The sequence below is a fragment of the Phallusia mammillata genome, chromosome 8 (genome assembly GCF_965637545.1).
Source record: "Phallusia mammillata chromosome 8, kaPhaMamm4.hap1.1, whole genome shotgun sequence".
Lineage (NCBI taxonomy): Eukaryota > Metazoa > Chordata > Ascidiacea > Phlebobranchia > Ascidiidae > Phallusia > Phallusia mammillata.
Window position 1 is genome coordinate 14913237 of NC_137259.1, and position 19406 is coordinate 14932642.

At 34.5% G+C, this 19406-nt stretch overlaps 1 protein-coding gene across 1 annotated transcript in view; it reads right to left on the reverse strand.

The window, feature by feature from the left end:
• The window catches only part of LOC145203896 (uncharacterized), a 45041-nt gene extending 28137 nt beyond the window's left edge, over window positions 1–16904 (reverse strand). The window contains exons 1-23 of the mRNA XM_080076261.1: window positions 16814–16904; window positions 15318–15444; window positions 14904–15032; window positions 14274–14353; window positions 13667–13770; window positions 13375–13510; window positions 12143–12225; window positions 11471–11599; window positions 10957–11055; window positions 9867–10034; window positions 9451–9533; window positions 7707–7851; window positions 7189–7224; window positions 6544–6631; window positions 6260–6348; window positions 5506–5658; window positions 4864–4987; window positions 3870–4037; window positions 3174–3291; window positions 2601–2726; window positions 2030–2172; window positions 1047–1183; window positions 282–453 (exon numbers count right to left, since the gene is read on the reverse strand). Of these exons, the coding sequence (XP_079932387.1) occupies window positions 282–453; window positions 1047–1183; window positions 2030–2172; window positions 2601–2726; window positions 3174–3291; window positions 3870–4037; window positions 4864–4987; window positions 5506–5658; window positions 6260–6348; window positions 6544–6631; window positions 7189–7224; window positions 7707–7851; window positions 9451–9533; window positions 9867–10034; window positions 10957–11055; window positions 11471–11599; window positions 12143–12225; window positions 13375–13510; window positions 13667–13770; window positions 14274–14353; window positions 14904–15032; window positions 15318–15444; window positions 16814–16842 (2666 nt within the window). The 5' untranslated portion in view covers window positions 16843–16904. The remainder of the gene's footprint in view (window positions 1–281; window positions 454–1046; window positions 1184–2029; window positions 2173–2600; window positions 2727–3173; window positions 3292–3869; window positions 4038–4863; window positions 4988–5505; window positions 5659–6259; window positions 6349–6543; window positions 6632–7188; window positions 7225–7706; window positions 7852–9450; window positions 9534–9866; window positions 10035–10956; window positions 11056–11470; window positions 11600–12142; window positions 12226–13374; window positions 13511–13666; window positions 13771–14273; window positions 14354–14903; window positions 15033–15317; window positions 15445–16813) is intronic.
• Between the last annotated feature and the right edge of the window lie 2502 nt (window positions 16905–19406).

The following is a 19406-nucleotide window of genomic DNA, read 5'->3' on the forward strand; positions in this document are numbered from 1 at the left end:
TTTATGTTTAGTTTTAAATTGGCTTTTGATTTCCTCGTATGTAGATCTGAGTTTGTGACACTTACTAGTAGAACTTATCATTGTGGATAAAATGACAAAAAAATATCGCTGTCATTAAAATGTTGGACTTTGGCAGGCCAACAAAATTGTCTCGCGGGCCACAATTGACCGGTTGGCCAGCAGTTGGCCCACGCTGCTTTATAATATGCGCGTTTTGCTATTATCCACTTATTTTCAGACACAGATTATAAGCCGATATTCCAGACGTGTGGTAACCGTACCTGATGGGAGCCCATTCGTCTCCTGAAACGATCCCAGTAATAAGAGGAATTCCGTTGGGGCAAATCTCCGCTGCTAAGCACAAATCTCCGCCCCGCTCCACACAATACGAGCGAGCCGAGTCATACGTAAGAGTGGACGATGATAATACGTAATGTTGGATGTTCTGTAAACCTGTATACGCACAACACGTAGCTTTTAGACACACAACAAAAGGAAGGGATAAAAATAACTGAAATCGGGTCGTGAGAGTTTTTGCGGTGAAGTAAAACGAAAAATTTTTCTGGTCTGGTGACATCTGTGCAAATTTATCCCTTTTAATAAATTTATTAAATATGCCTTCACATAAAAATAGGGACTCAAAGCAGAAAAAGCCGACTTCCCTTTTAATAATTCTAAAAAGGGTTTGCCACTGCAGTTAAAGTAAAATAAAACTTTTTTGTAACTCAATCATTTTTTTTACATTTTGCATTCATATACTCGTTAGGGATCCACAAACCTAGGTAAGAAACAACTGTATGAAAAAAACGTTGATGTACATGCAACTTTATACATTGTATGAAACAATTTTCCCTTATTTTTTGACGTTGGTTAATACATGTGCTGATTTTTCGCTGATTGTGGCACTAAATTTCGTTGTTTAATATTATGAGTCCATATATAGCTCTGTGACAATTCTACGAAATACCGTTTTTATAGTTTTTTTTGACAAAGTACCCTCTCTATGGTAATGCCTTTTGGTTGTAAACGTTTCAAAATGTACTAACCCTCTCCGGCATAATCTAGTCTGGCATTGTAAGGTTCAAAGCCGGGTTGAAATGACGATGCAGAAAAACTGGAGTCATCCAAGACAGGGAAAGTATTGTCAAGGACATCGTTCGAAACACCAAGTGAATTTACACACCTGTGAGTAGCAAGTGTGTTTCAAAAGTTGGTCATCATAATAAAACAACTGATGTATGGTTTTGTAGATTAAAAAAAAACGACTAAATCAGAACCATTAAAACAACTTTCGTTGCGTTGTGACGTGCTTGCGTTTCATTCTTTTTTCCTTTGTTTATCGTGCACTGTTCTAGTCGCATTCAGTGTTATTTACCCTGATAAAGACGCCCTGTATAGGACGACGAAACGTCGGGAAAAAAAGAATAAAAAAAATTAATTTGCCAGAAGAGCTCTACAAACTTGATACTATGCCTGGCAGCAACAGCTTATTTACTAAAACAACTTGCCTGGTAATTAACACTGTACAGCTTTAATACTTGATTTTTTAACTATTTTAGAATAGTTCGTATTTTGTGTTAAGCAAATGGTTGTCGAGTTGTAATTCGGGCCTGGCTTTTCGGGTCGGGTCCGCACCTAATTTTTAACAAAACGGGCTCGATATGGGTCGATTTCACGCTCTGAATAATTGGAGCCCTTTAATTTCACCGAGTTTTTGTTACAAAAAATGGGCTCTGGCCGGGCTTCAGGTTTGTACTTGTGTACAAGTTTGCTCAAAAATGCAGTTTAACACACAAAAATTTTACTAAAGTGAAGCGATACAGTTTATTAAGCAACATTAATTGCCAAATTGTTTTTTTAAATATAATTTAATTGTCTTTAAAAATAACCTAATTTGCATGCCGGTTAAAAAAAACATTTGAAGGCGCAAATGAGTAATATACATGCATCAGTTGACTTAAAAAAGCCCTAACGTTTATTGAGCAAAATATTAATTAACATAAGCCACCCAACTTGTTAGAAGACTTACACAGGAATGCAACCAATCAATTCGATTCTCATCGCACATTTATGCCGACAACTTGTTGGTAGGATTCGAATCTTTGAAGTCACTATGGGGCGCGTGAAGAGGTTTGTAACTTGTGAGTCTTGATCGTAATTTGCATCGTATATCTGTCAAGTACGGTAAAACAAAATACAACAGTTTGTTATAGAGCGCGGGTCGGCAACCTTTTAAACAGTGCATGCAAATGTATTTTGATTTAAAAATCATTATGGCTTCGATGGCCAACATTTGTATCTATAAAAGCACTGAAATATTTTGTCGCAATATAAACTTGAACATGAACTTGTTTGGTGTAAATAAAAAAACTCCAAGCCTGCCAACCTTGGGGTATATAGAGTTTTTCACAGTGTGTTTTAACTGCAATAAGTCACATTTTTTGGTCACGGGCTAAACCTTGTTTTTGCGTTTGGCGTTCAAATATTATCTTTCAAAAAGGCTTGCATCAATTCAAGGACCTATACTACGCATCATAATGTCGGTGTAATCTTTAGCAAAACAAATACGATGGAAAATACGTGTCTTCAAATCGCATTACCGTAATGGAACCATCAAGTTCTCTGTAGTCTTCGAAGACGTCTTTCACATGATTGATCAAATACTTCACGCTGTATTGTTTCACCCAGTCGTTCTGGTTCTCAGGTTGACTCAAACCGTTTCTACCCTACAATAAATAGCATAAGTTTTCAAACAAGTAATATGACAACAATTCGCTGTGGTATGAAACACTGCAACAACAAGTTTTAAATAGATGTTCTTTATGACAGCGAATTCTAAAAAATCTTTAGTCAGCAAATTTGCGAACTTTTTCATGCCATAAGCAAGTTATTCTGCTACTGTTTGATTTTGTCGTGGTGTGCTAGGGAAACTTCGTTTTACAAATCTCCAGATCATTGAAGGCGTTATACTAAACCAAGCCGGTGATCAATTAAGCATTCGCACATATGAGAGAAAAAAGGCACAGACAAGAAAAAGTTTGACAGCAGTGGGAATCGAACCAGTGATAGGAGCCTTTTCGGGACTCGCGTTCTACCAACTTTGTTTTACAAACATATATTGTGTGCCATATTTTTTTCAAATATTATGAAAAAAAACCATGTCCATTATTTACTTGTGAAACAATGCCTCGTATTTCATAGAAGTCCAACAGATCGACTTGAATCCATGGAGCCGGGTCAGTTTCAGCAGCAATCCAAGCTCCAAGACCTGGACCAACATCTAGTGCACCACTAACACATAAAATACAACGAGTTTAGTATTGTTGATATATGCGTCAGAAACTATTGTAGCAAATTGACACTACATGTTCGTAAAGGTAATTGGTGCAATATACTTCGTCATCAAGGAAGTTAGAGTGTTAGCGATTTGTAGAATGTCATGTAATAGCTCATTTTGAAGATACACACGTAAAGCACAGCACGTGTAAATTCAAGTCAATTAAAATATTTCCATTAAATACATTTTAGTTGAAAAGTCATAATACCATCAACATTAAGGATATGCTAAAACGATCAGCATGGCTCTTTTTAAAACTTGTGTTTCAAAGAACATTTTCCGTGAGTGTGACGTTGATAAAATGACGTCATGATGTTCATATTGCATCAATATGATCATTATTAATCAATATTATTGATCATTATTAATTAAACATGTGCTTATTAATAACTTATTAAAACATTTTTAGTTCAAAACTAAAACTGTTTAACGGCGATGAATATTGCGTCAAAATTTCAGATTCGTATCAGTCATAGTTTTGAGATATCGCCATGATTGCTTTAGAAATTTCTGATACGTATCATGCACATACATGTGTTGATCAAGCATATTGAGTCGCCCTCTTTCAGCTGGGGATACATCTTTCCACTGGGAGGAAGCAGAGAGCTGACTGTCTAGGACGGAACCACCAACCTCAACACCAATATGTCGGAAGCAGCAATCTTCCGTCGTACAATCGACATCCGGTTCTTCATCATGACTTAAAACAATTCAAGTTTTTAGACACTCAAACATGGCTAAAAGTGATACAGTAAGTTAGTATCTGGAAAACAAGTTTGAGTGACAGTTGCGCCCGTAGATTTGACTTGCATATATTCAGAAACATAACGAGCAACTAAATATGTTTTTTTTTGTATATTTGTTTCCATTCATGACGTGTAAAACATGTGCCTGTCATCCACTTGTGAAACTAGGCGTCATTTTTTTCCTTAATATGTATTGTTTTTATATTGCTTTAAGCAGGATCGCCATACGGTCCATATCTCTCGAAAGTTTTCTTTATTTTTTAAATTAGTACAGTAACTTGCTAAAATGGCAGGTAAAACAAATTTATTCTGTAAATATTTGGATTTGGCAAAAGCAAAAGTCAAACATAGACTATTTAATAAAAAGCTGTTGCTGCTTGGCATAAAGTATTATCAATTTTTGGGGCTTTCGCAGTTTTTATTGAAGCAGGCCAACGTTTCGGTGTCCTATACCAGACACCTTCATCAGGGTTTTTATTTCAATTCATGTCTTTACCCTGATATGGGACGTTGAAACGTCGGCTTGTTACGACAAAAACTGCTGGGACACGTATTTATTAATAGACTGTTTAAATCAGTAGCTTTTACTTTTTGTTTTTATATATGTTACAAAAAACATGATATTTTCCCCCTAAACCTATCTTTCAATCAATGGCAACCCTGCCTAGGAATAAAAGAATCAAAAGAATTACAACTGTTTACATGTTTAAAACAGTTTTCTAAAACGAATTATCTATCGTAAAGCAGACGTTCTTCTGGGCGACTGTAGCGGGAACTTACTGCTCCGGGTCATCTTTTTCACATATGTAAGGATAGTAAAGATCACAAGGGACGTCATTCCACAATCCCTGTCGGTCTGTTCTGATTTGAACACAATCTTCATCTGCTTCGTTGTTTGGTTCGCCTGGTAACCCATAAATATGTATTGTTTTTTGCTCTTTCCTATTCTAATACCGACAAACCGGTTAAACGCATACGTCGTCTAATTGCATAGGAATCATAAATATTAACTTTAACTTGTATAATTTGGTTAATTGCATAAAGCTTTATAAATTGGTAATGCAAATATCAAGATTATACTGGTACTGCATTACTATGTACAGAGGATTTTGGGCTAATAGCACCACAAAACTTTTCTTGGAAATGAACAAAATATATTCTTAGCTATTATTAGGCTACCATTTGGGATATGGTATGCAAAAAACACATAGTTCGCCACTAACCAGTGTGATCAAGTGGAATAGCTTGTATTGCCTGACCATTTGTTAGAACATGGTAGGTTACACAATTTTTTTTCAGCAAAAGACTTTTTTCTTTAGGTGCAAAAAGTAGTCAAAATAAAAGACCCAGTTCTATTGATATTTTTTTTCCCGGTGGGAATTGAGGGATTTTATTGACAATGGCAAAACAATAAACATTCACCTGGCATCCAGTTGACGTAGTTAAATGGTGATCCATCACTCCATCGCCAGCCACCATCAAAAGCATCAACTACATCTGGAAAGAAGTCTGGACCATTGTATGTATCGATTGCTCCTGTCCATAGCGCAATTGCATCCAAATATATGATATAATCTAAAATGCAAAATTTCATAAGTGTAGATAAAAATAAAAAAGCCATTTATGAAAGTTAAAATGGCGATCTGTGCAGCATCCAGTGCAAGCAAGGGTTCTTGCTATTCGACTTTCGACAGGTTCACCACAGAGCCTGAGTAGCTCTGTTGGTAGAGCAGGAGTCCCAGAAAAGATCTTGTCATGGGTTTGAATCCCACCGCAGGCTACATTTCTTTAGTCTATGAATTGCTACAGCAAAATGCTTGGGAAACGAGCTTGATTTGAAATAACGACCTGGCGTACTATGATAACTTAAAAGAAAATCAATTTATGCAAGGTATAACCCAACAATGGCAAGAGTAAAGGACTTAAGAAAAACAAAACAAAGTTTAAAAATCCTATTAATAGCTGTGTGATAAACAGCATTATTAGCAAAAGACCAAACATTTCTTCATTCCTATTCCTAAAAGATACTTTTTGGATTGTAACATGTCAAAAAATTAACAGCTTTGGCCTGAGAAAGAAATGCGTAACTAAAGCGAACTAACTATGTTTATTGAAACCAAACACTTTATCTAGTTTAGAGAAACGTAACCTGTGTTGATATAATAGTGAAACTTACATTCAATAAAAGCTTGTTCTCCTGGTGAATTTATACTTAGCAAATCACCACCTTCCTGCTGACAGTGCAACCTAGCATCACTCCACTGTCTGTTACAACAAAACAGACTTTTTTTTGAAAAAAGTATGATTGTCATATGCCAGTATTGCTTTGTTCAGTTGACTAATTTTATGCCTTTAAATTTATTTACAAATTTCGCTTGCAACATGGGACATAAGAAATACACCAAAAAATGTATTTGCATAATGTTTAATTTTATGTTTCTTTAATTTACACTTACATACCTGCTGTACTTTGTTTCAATTTTGTAACATTTGTGTTCAGCGGCATAATGAATGTAATTTGTACCACAAGCACTTTCATGCGGATCAGCTACACAAAATATAACTTTGCATGAAAAAGAAAGCGTTTTGCTTTGAGAAGCATCTTAAACCCTTGCGTACCATGTAAGTTACTTTGATAAACTAAAAAAATTTTACAAACAAAGCTAGAGATATTTTACTTTCAGAGTAAAACATTTTAAACATGACCATTATTGTCAATATTTAGCAAAAAATGGAAAAGCAAGTTGGTGACGAACAGACAAACTTAATTAGTAAATATAGCTATTTTTAAGATATTTATGTAAGATGTTTTAATCACAATGCTCGTAATTGAAACTTAAAGCTGGAATCACCCAGTCCGTTGCTTGGTAGATGAAGATTAAAAAGCCTTATAACAATAAATGTAAGTTCAGAAAAACACTTTGTCGTTCACCCTTTGGTTTTAAAGATAGTTATATTTCGCTATTACAGCATCGGCAGGATCTTATTCAAATAGAATCAAAGCAAATATATATATATCTTTAAAACCAAAGGGTGAACGACTAAGTGTTTTTCTGAACTTACATCTAATGTTTTAATCACTGTTTTATTGTAAAGTATACTTACGATCAACAGTGGGTGGATAATGTGGGGTAACTGACACTGTAAAATATTTAAAAATTATTTTAGTTTTATCTTTACTTACTTACCTACAACATACAAAAAATAAATGCATGTGTTTTTTAAAAGCTGCAAACTTCGCTGTATCTATTTTTGGTTCAGTGTCGATAATTTGTTACTTTATGTGACATTTTACAACTTTAATGCTCTTGAATTTTACAGTTAATCTAAATTCAATTTAGTTGTTAGAAATTTCAAGCTAATGTTGCTATAGTAACGAACTCATTCATAAATTTGATGAAATCGTAAATTTAGATAGACTGTTTAATGAGTTGAATTGTACATTTCCTCAATTGAAAATATATGTGGCCTCAACGTGAAAGAAATTATACAACAAAGCAGTTTTAAATTGGGACATGATTTGTGCAATTGAAGTGTAGTATTTCGAAACATGAAATTGCTAATACAAATTCTCAGATGTATACTAGTTTTTATTTCTGGTATAATTTAACTTCACAATTCACCTGCTGGTCTTTTGCAAATAGGAAATACTTTTTCGGAACAATTTCGGTCATTCCAGCCACCCCAAGCACCATCAGTGTCAACACCAACAATTCGAATACAGTCACCGTTGTCCTCAGGTTGGTTAAATTTCCAATTCAGAAAGTCCTACATAAAGAAAAAATCGTGGTTTTGTGCAGAAAGTGAACATAACCTTCACATGAAGGTACACATCGGAGACCACTTTGATTCGGAATAATGGGTTTAATAGGCATGGTGTGTAGTGAATCCTATATAAGTATGTCAGGAAGCCTGGTATCTATGAATGCTCACAGTAACACATATATTTGTGTGTGTTTATCCTAGCCCAGTGGTTCTCAACCTTTTTTCTTTCGTGGCCCACTTTCATTGCACAAAAATTCTGTGGCCCAGTAATTTTTATGAAAGAAAGAAACAACTATAAAGTAGGTTCAGAACAAAAAAAACTGCATGACATATATCAAACAGATAATAAGTTCAAAATATGTTAATGCAAAAAATCATAAAACAGCACTTTCCCTTCTTTAATCAAGCACTTTCAGTTATGACCGAATAATTGGACAATTGATATTCTGCTATTATCTGGCTTTATTGTAATCACAAAGTAGTTTATTACATCATAAACATACGGGGTTGCAGAAACTCAAAGTAACTTTATACCGTAAATAGAATAATTCAAATTAATTTACATTCCTTCTCAATTCCTCCCCAAGCCATTATTCTTGTAAAATTGAGTGTAGTGACACAAATGAAAATTCTTAAAAAATGCTTTCTATTTGATTGGTCTGTGGACCAATCAAAATGCTTCCATGGCCCACTGGTTGAGAACCGCTGTCCTAGCCGAATAATGATTAAAACTGCGATCACCTACTGCAGGGGGGTCAAAAGTGGCATTTTAGGTGGCCTGCAGCTAATGTTTTGAAACTGTGTTGCATATGGCCTGCCATAGTTTGAATTAAGTTTTTGGGTTGTGGCGACTTCGCACCAAAGCTTTCCATCGAACTTTAATTACTGGTAAGCATACAGGGTTCGGATGCAAAATACCACAAGTTCCTTAACTAAAAACTTGGCAAAAAATGGTTGGCCTGCAGGGGTCTTCACCTGATTGAAATTGGACCCCATTAAAAAACTTTGGACACCCCTGCCCTACTGCAAATGTTGACTAGGGCAGCAACTGAGGCAGTCAGTGCTATTAGTTCTTCCCACAGGCTTAGCACTTAGTACATGCAACTCCTTTGTGGGTTTTCTCCCGAATTTATGTTCACCTAAGCTAAACCTTCCAAATAATACCATGGAGTAATTGTGTAGACGAAAAGTTTGATCACTCGTGTAAAATACATTACCCATATGCCCAGTGGGGAGATTCAAATCTTTTGTCAGTTTGATCTATCACAAAAGTCATATTTTTCAGCCGGTGTATTGACAGTAACCAGTAATGTTAACCAGTTCGCTGATCTCATAAAATTTCGTGAGACGGTTCAATAGAATCGATGCAAACCGACTGAAACTCACCACTACATATGCCGTTTTTGGATAAAACTAATTTAGTGGTATTGCCTTGTTACTGGTTCTGTGAAAACTAAATGAGTTATATGGACGATCTATTGCCACCAGCTGCACTGTCGAGACCTTATAGGTCGAAACAGTGTGCACTGTCTGCAGCTTATCAATTATGTGCTTTTACATAAATGAGATATGTTGATTATTTCTGCATGAAAAAATCTTTACCAGTGGTGTTCCATCTGACCATTGATAAATGCCATTAAATAGTTTGTCGTTCAAACCAATCCAAGATTGTCCTTTCAAGTGACCTGTAATTCACAAATGGATCTTAAAACTTGGTCTTTGTTTGCCATTAGATAAAAACAAATATAAACCAGTTTCAAAACATAAAACACAGTCCAAAAACGACAAAATCATTTATAAATGACTTTTTGCCACAGCATTACTTTTTTTCACTTCTTGTGCGGTATGAATTACAGTTTTAAGCTCATTCAGGATTTTAGCTACCCCAACAAAAGTAAAATTGCTAAAATAAGCCAGTGTATATGTTATTCAAGTGTAGCAAATGCCATTAATGTGTTTGCAACAGCTGAAAAATAACTACATTCCTGAATTTTTGTCCCAACCAAGATATTTTTTACCTGATATAAAAGATTGTTCCAGATCATTGTGTATGCTCACAAATTTGGCATAACCCTGCTCTGCACTATTACAGAATGCTTTGCTATCATCCCAGCTCTTTTGTATGTCAGAGAAGAAATAGCAGTAACCATTAAACAGTCTCCAACCATCTTCACAAGTGTAGTTTACTGCATGCATGCAAATTCATGTTAATATCTTTGCCAGTATATATTTACCAGTAGGAATAGGCATAAAATACAAATGTTCTGTTTGGTCGAACACCTAGCATGTCATGTTGATGCTCGGCCGAGATGTCACAAACATCCCAATTCCACACTAATTTTGTAGCTTTTCTATGGTTCATACAGCCACCAGTGATGTATATAATTGTACAGTCCCCACATGTACGCATTTTCCACCATTTAGCATATTAACCCTTTCAAACACTAGTTTCATATGTTAGCAGTGCATGAATAAACAAATTTAATGCTCAGGTCAGTTTGTGCAACTGCTCGGCCGAGCACCGAGCATTAAAAACAGCGATGGTCAGTACCGAGTACTCGGGTTCTGACTCAGCCCGGCCCATTCCTATTTACCAGTATAAATAAACAAAACATTGTTGCAATAAATAACCCTAATATCCCGGCCCCGGGACTATTAAATACAGAAACAAGTCATTAAAAAAATGCTTGGGAGAATGGCTAGATTCAGTATCATGCCTTTTAAATGCAATCAGTGATCTGCATGAACACTTCAGGGCTGATGCCAGTTACAAATTTATGTTCATCTTAATTTCAACAAATAATACCGAGTTACATTTTCCTAAAACCTTACAGTAGAGGATTCTATGATAAAGCTCCTTATGTTAAAAAGCCATCTACCTACGATGAAATTTACCTAAAACTACTAATCTTATTTGTACATAATATAAAAAAAATGTGTCTTGATGTTGTAACAAGCTATTGAAAGTGTAAAAAACAAGTTTTAAGGGCAATCCATTTTTTTATCTCGCAAAGTTTGGAAACCTCTGCAAACTAACGCAAGAAACCAAAATATATATATATATTTTATTCACACCAATAATTTGGTTTCAAAAATCAAGGGGCTTACCCAGGGGTCTAGGTTCTGGGGACAAACTTATTCCTTCATTGACTTCACACCCAAATGCCAACAACTGAAAACAATTGCCAACCTCCCAGTTGCTGCTTGCTAAAACAAGAAAACATTATCCAATTATCTATCACATCGAGAGAGCCTATTCACATTAATTGGTTGTGTTTCTCAATTATGTTTAAAATTAATTACTAATGTTTGAAGGAAAAGTACATAATTGATTTACAAAAGGTTTATGACGTCTATTGGCTGCAATTTATGCACATGTTACATACATTTTGACAGAACAAAATTTATAGTTTTAGGTAAAAAAGGTATTAAATTTTATTAAAATTTGAGATTTTTAACTATAATACTAAACTTTGGGAAAGGTTAATTGTAAACTGCATGTCCAAAAAAAGAAATGTGGCTTAGAATGTTTTAGTAGTAAACTTTGTTAACACCATTGCAATTTTAGTTTAATATGTACAACACCACATAGAATTTAAAACATTATTGTTGTTTGTTTTACTTTTTCCAGTATACAGCCAAGCACAGTCGTCAACACCAGTGTTAAGGATTTGTGTATAATCCCCATCCCACTGGTTGTAGTTGATTTGTTTTCCATCCCACCATGTCATAACATTGTCAGTCACAAAATCTGCACATTAAAAAGACAACATAAATAAATAAAATAATATTCAGTGATTCGATGTGCCTTAGTTACCTATATGTATGAGTGTGATTTCTAAGTAATTTAACACAAATGTTATTTATGCACAATTATGTACATATACATAACGCATTTACTCGATTGTAAGTTATGACTTATGGATATGTTTTTCCCCCCACAGTTGTGCAGCTTATAAGTGAGAGCGGCTTACATTTGTCAAACAAATAATATTTCTACTTCGCTTTTTGATTTATTTTTTGTTCAAAATTTATTTGCGTGTAGGTGTTATACGCCTGCATTTGCTCACCTGAGTGCAGTTTTCTGTGTGACTGGTAATTGTTGACAAATGTTTTTGGTATGTAGCAATCAAAAAAGCAGTTTAAAACCATAGTACCTAAGGTCACAGCATGGGGCTTGTAACCAAGAGGACAACTTAGCTTATAATCAAGGGTGATTTACAATTTAGTATAACCTTTTTTGTGTTAAACTACATTAAAGTGTGTCAAAAACACTTGTGCTAAAAATTCCTACCAGAGGCACCAATCCACATTTGAATAATTCCATCCTTATTCCATTGCTGAGAAAATCCTCCAATAAAATTTTGCTCATCTTGACTAAAGCAGTATTGCAAAGTTTATTAAAGTTTACAAATTGTGTTGCAACTGCGTGTAGTTTCCAACAACAGATGTAGCTTTTAATTTTATGGTTTAAAACATAGAAAACTGAATTTGAAAAACTGAAGAAAGGAGTAGGCAATTTTATTTGTTCAGTTTATTTTTGCTCCATACCATGGGTTTACTGTGGTTTTAAACTGTATCAGGGGACTGATAAAATTATACAAATTATGAAACTCAAAATATTGTAATAAAGGAGATTTCTAAAGTTTTAAAGCTTATTAAGAATATAATGAAATTAATCAATGGTTTTACACTTTACTTTGTTATGTTTAATTGCTTTTATTCATCTTTTATTATGTTTTATCATGTCTGTAGGAACTGATAATGCCAGTTAGGCGAAATATATATATTTCATATAATTCATTGACTGATTCTGTGACTTTAAAATCACAAAATCATTTTTTGGATTTATTACTTTGCTGGTGAAATACAGTGGTTAAGAAAAAACAATTTTCAAGTTTGCATCACTCAACTTCAACTTTACTTTAGTTAAGTAAACTTACTTTTAATTCATCAAAAACAAAGCCTAAATGTTGCCCTTAAACAACTTGCTGCTGCTTTTCTGAATAAAATTGCCGACCCCGACTCAACAATATTTAAAAACTGACTACACCTTAAAATGAAAGGATGACACCTTACTAGTGATGGGACGATACCAGGTTTTGAAGCGAGTACCGATACTGAGTACGAGTACCACATGTATATACCTTCGATACCGAGTACCGAGTACGATTACCGAGTACTTAGGTGTAGTGTTGTACTTAGTTGTATATCACTGGCTAATTTATCTGCCATGGTCGGGGTACAGGCGTGCACACACACACGCCGAAAAATGTAATCTCCACGTGATAGCGAAAAATATATACGTAAACTGGCGGAACTTTTTTCCAATTTTGTGCTGTCCGAAGCAAATATTGGCATAAAGTTGCCCATATTCTTATGGTGTAAATCGGCCTTTGGTACTCGCATGTTGGTATCGAAAACTTAGGCAAAATATTTCGATACCGAGTACGAGTATCGATACCACTGAAATCGTTCGATACCGAGTACCGAGTACCGGGTACCCGTCCCATCACTACACCTTACCTTTCGATGGTTAGAATTCTTGCATTTTTTAGATAACAAAAATCTCTTGCTTCACTCCAAGTTGTGAACAGATTTGCATTAAGATGAAACTCATAACATTTACCATGTCCATATATCCAACCATCAGGACATGTCGCTTGAAGAATAAAAGGTAAAATTATATGCAATAAGTATTGCTAAAATAAATAGACAAGTATTGCACTTCCAGCAGTTTTTATCACAAATAATCCATGTTTCTGCTGGAAGAGCAATACAAATCTATACATTACAGGAACTCTATATCAAGGCATACTTTTTTGTCCTTTTTTGCAAACAAATGCTTTGTTCTCTCCACAGCGTGTTGTATTCCATTTTCCTGTCGTTGAAATCATTTCAGTACAAGTACTACCGGCATGTCTAAATATCAAGATGTAATCTTAAGCTTTGCATGCAGTAAAAAGATTTATATTTGTTAGTTTAAACTAAACGTCAGAAATAAAACAGATGCTGCCACTGGAATTGGCAATTTATGTTAGTATATCATCTTTGAATCGTTCCAGAATAGCTATATTGCATCCAGAATACCAAATCCTATTTTTTATAAATATACTGCAAAATTTCAATGCTATTAAAGGAAACATCAAGAAATAACACTTTGTGTTGCAAACAGGCAGCTACACAGTTATTGTAAGCCTAATGCATTCAGGTGCTGCCCACTAAGGATAAGAGAAATAAAAAAATAAATAAACCTATCATGAAAATACATTTAACTTAATAGTAGAAGCATCATAAACTTTCGAGCATGATAATTAACTGTTTTAAAAGGCAAATGGTAGAGTGGCCGAAAAACTGCAAATATTCTAAAATATAATTAGGATTTTTATGTAAACAAGATAGGCATGAACAACAATAAAAATTACATGATAGTAGGTCCAGTGTCCCAGTTGGCAAAATCCAGTATGTCATATCCATTGCTCCACTTCAACAAACCAGGTGTTTCCTAAAAATACAGATTGAGGTGTAAGTCTGTTGCCTTTCTGACCATTATAATAAGTATATGTAGTTTTTGTTGATACAAGGCTTCTAATACAAATTTGACTTGACTTATATATTTATTTCTATCTATGGCTATATCAGACACTCAAATCACAGGCTGTGTCCCCTTTGGCATAGTCTTTAGAACTGCATACTTTGGAACAGGGGTCACACACAGAGCATTAATTTTGAACCAGTTCAGAATTTTAATGCAGGAGTTTAATAAAGCAACATGCCAGCAATATGACAGGATACAGAGATTGTACAGTAGGGACAACTGGAAATGGGTGCAGAATTTTAATAAAGAAATCTATAATAGACATAAAGTAAAAATAGAAAATATATATCATTAGTTTTTACTATGTATTCTTGTTAGTGATATGTCAGCACTGCACCATCCTTATAGTGAGGCATTGGAGCTAAAAAAGTTTTACTAAATCCCTAACAAAACTTAAGTTTGGCATCCTGCTTTACAGTCAGAACAGGATAAACTATTACAAATGCTGTTATCTTACGGTGTCAGACAGTCCAATCCACATGTCTTTGGTATCTTGGATAGCAAATCCTTCCATGTATGTTTGCTCAGAACTAGAAATTACTGATGCCAAATGTCCATCAAAATTATTGTAGCAGTATTCTTCTGCCTGTAGTATATCAGTGAAGAAAGTGTACATGTAAATGACTCAAAGAATTTAGGACTATTTAAGCTGAGTTGAAAGTTGTAACACCTATGACTTTTTGGAATAAAATAGGGCAGTATAAACTTGGTCATAACATGTGTCAATCTATGTTTGTAGGTAAAGTGATTTCTATCTTTCAAAACAATAAAAAGTGTGAAAAGGTTAGGACTTGATTTACAACTCACTGGTGAACCCAACTTTTACACAAATATATATTTCAATGTATAATGTTTGTACAAACTCACGTACATCATGAAAAGTCATGCGTTGGCTCACATAGATATAGCAGTTGGTTTCAAAGGGAGTAAATCCAAGGTCTGTGTCACATAATTCAGAATCGCTGCCCGTGCTTTCTTTTGCCTTGCATATATAATATCTGCCAGATAGAACATTTAAATCCAGCAGTTATGAAAAAATAGTTTGCATTGAAAAAAAATATTTTATCATTGGAAGTAGAAAGCTATAAAACACGTAAATTTCCTGACGAATACACAATAACAACAAATATTTGTTAAATTTTGTATGAAACTTCCCATTTGCTGCAAAAAGATTGCAGCATACAATATATTGCTGGGTCAAGCATGCTGCAAGTTTTGTATATTGTGTATAAATTTTAGGCAATTTTAAAATCATTTCACCATGTTTAATCTTTAGAGAGCTAATGTGGCAATTCCTGGTGCTGGACAGCAGTACAGACAAATCTGTTTAATTGCCAAAACAATTTGCCTTTTTTAACAACAGCATTATGCAATAAACTGGATGATTTGTTTTTGAAAAGCTTTAGTTGCAACTTATTATTTCTACACAGTACAACAACTATCCATTTGTTTCATCCAAACAGTTGTACAACTATCCAAATTTCATTGTATCAGGACACTCCTTATTAGTTTACCCATTTCAAGGGGCTAACAGGGTAAATAGTCGGGTAGGGTAAAATCCTACAATCCACAGCTATTATCTGTTTTTAGATTTGTCAAACTTCTACATCAGATCGAGAAAGGAGCCTACAGATTATTACAATTCTGCAACACCTGGCACACACAAAATGCAAATCACCAGCAACAACATAGATCAATTAAAATAAGTACATTCAATAGCAATCAGTATGTTTACATATGCACTTATTAGTAAGTACAGAGTGGTCCAACTGCAGGTCCACGGGCCAATTGTGGCCCGCGAGATAATTTTGTTGGCCCGCGAAAGTCCAACATTTTAATGACAACTATAAGTTTTGTTTTCAATATATAATTCAATGTTTTTAAAATGTGAGGATTAACACACACTAAATATTGTAAAATCTCCTATTGTGATGCATGACAAGGCATTGTTATGTAATAAAGGGTTCTGCTTCTATAAACCGTTCAGGGGCATTTTGGCGCTAGACTGGAAACTGAATGTTTTTGACAGCTTCTACTTAGTAAATAACTATAAAATATAAAAATAAACTTATCTATAGATAAAAACGGTGTGTAGTTACCCTAGAGTTTAACCCAGAAAAAAGTTTTTTCTGCAAAAATTTAAACCTTGGCCAGCGTAGTAAGTTAATGATTTTGAATGGCCCGCAACAAAATAAAGTTGGACCACACTGAGTTAGTATATGCATAGCTTTTTTATGTGTACTGCATACCAGCAGAAATAAAAAAAATGTGATATTTTTAGACCCCTATGATAATGTTACTGCTATTCACAAAATGATTGCAACAGTACAAAACATCGACACATTTTACTCTCAATAAGTTGTTAACCTGTGATTGCCACAGTTTTCATCATTCATTGTGTTTTGCGTAACAGCATTTCCTCCCTCATATGCAGTGCAATGTTGGTCAGCGTTGTTGTTTGGCTCTCCTGGTCTCCATAGTCTAAACAGCAAAATAATTTTTATTTAGTAATATTTAGTCTAAACAACAAAATATTTTTTTCAATTTAATATCTTTTATGGCCTCTTGCATGAGTATTTATGGACCATCACTAGGTAAGCCTATGTAAGTATACAAGTAGTTATACACAAAGTAACTGACAACATTACAGAATTAACAGATAAATGATCAGTAACCATATAAGTATACAAGTAGTTATAAACACTATACCTAAAAATGTTGCAGCATTTATAGATGATTTTTCAGTAACCATATATAAGTATACAAGTAGTTATACACACAATAACTAAAAATGTTGCAACATTAACAGATGATTTATCAGTAACCATTATAAGTATACAAGTAGTTATACACACAATAACTAAAAATGTTGCAACATTAACAGATGATTTATCAGTAACCATTATAAGTATACAAGTAGTTATACACACAATAACTAACAATGTTGCAGTATTAACAGATGATTTATCACTCCAAACCCATGTTCCTTCCAATTCAATGTCATTTAAGCCAATCCACCATTTCTGACCGGAGGGTCCAATGTGACCATTGTATACCCAGTCCTGTACAAACAAACAAAATCAACAATTATTTAAGGAATTGTGTACCTTAAGACTATATAAAGAACATTTTGTAAAGAACAAAGAACATTTTCAATATATTATCGTTTGAGGTAAATATGCATACCCTTTCTGCCACATCTGCAAAACTGGTAAGGTGCCCTCCAGCTTGTTGACAGGCGGACTCGGCATTTGGCCACGTTGTAAATACGGTTTTGAACAAGTAGCAATAGTTGTTGTATGATTCCCAACCGGAACTACATGCACCATTACTTTGTTCTGAGAAATATAAACATACGCGTAGTACATTGCAAAAACAACCTGTTTTTATTCGCATTAACACTGACAAAACACAGTTGTGAAATTTTTGTTTAGCCCACTCAGATAAAAATCACTGAAGGAACTGCAAAAACTCGCAGTAATAAATTCCCGCCCTTTTTACAACATTATCATTCACGCAGATTGATGTGATATTTTTATTTTTATTGTTTTTTTCTTCTTAAAAACAGTAAAACACGTTTATAAACAAAAGAAAGCAAACCAACCAACTTACCTACAACGACGAACAGTAAAAATAACAGATACCACCATCCCCTCGACATTATTACAAGAAAAAACTTAACGGGACATTAATGATGTCCAACTAAAAACAAACCTATGAAAAAACCTCTTTACAAAAAAACATTTTCTCAAAAACTTTTTTTGAAAACGCACCATCTCTAATTTTAACAGTAATTACGACATTCGATTTAGGAAATGCTTTTCACAACTTTAGAGACATTTTAGTAAATTATAGCCGCCCGTAATAGAACCCGCATCATGATTCGACAGTCGACACTTCCATGCAACAAAATGCACGTTTACCTTCCGCAAAGGGGTGAAAAACAAACACAGAGTTATGCAATTGCAAATATTTGGTGACAACAGCCCCGACGTTTGCAGAATATTAACTGCATCCAATGCATCGATCATCAAATAAACTAAAATTGCCAAAGTGCTCCGTTTTGTACTTTAGCCTACTCCTGGAGAACAATTGGCACGTCACAAAAATATCATAAATATCTCAGTACGCACCATAAGCAGTATAGGCTAAGAGTTCTATACGCACCATAAGCAGTAAGCTTACTGCTCTAGAGTTCTATAGGATAAGAGTTCAAAATCTGAAAAAAAATCGAGATCCAATGTTTAAGACTAATTCAAAATTCAAACTAACTTGAAAAATGTCAAGTAAGCGAACGTATTTTTATTCAATATGTTTTTTTTTGGAGTAAAGTACTAAAACCTAGAACCGGTCATTGTATTTACAAAAACCCAGCCACGTTGTCTGCAAAACAAAACTGTATAGGCCTAGATGATTATATTATGTTCCTTATTAGTTTCGTTTCTGCAAATGCTTAAATTTCAAAGCGTGACAAATAAAACATTGAATTGAAAAATGTAGTCAAATATTAAATGTTTAGGGTAACTTGTGTTTTAGAACTTGATTATTCCAAGAAACTTCTGTAAAAACAACTGTTTTCTATAAACCTCTGATAAACAAAACGGATTTTGCGGCATGATTTTTACCCCAGCCCCTTAGAAATCACATGCACTGTTCTACATTCTGCTTGTACTCAGTCTATAAACCCTATATGGTATATGGTTGAATGCGAGCTGTAAAAAGCGTCTGTTGTATAATTTTTTTGGCATGAGAGACAAGGAATGGAGGACAGATGTGGATTGAACCCGCGATAAGTGGTATAGCAGAGTGTATGCCTACAAACCGCTAAAGTATCCCTATTAACCAAAAACCTAATGCAAACAAAGGTTTGGGGGCGGGTACAGGTTGATTGGTAAATATATATCTTCAGTCATGTTGGCCTGACTCACGCTTCCAGTGCCTAGCTCCGCGCCAGACCACA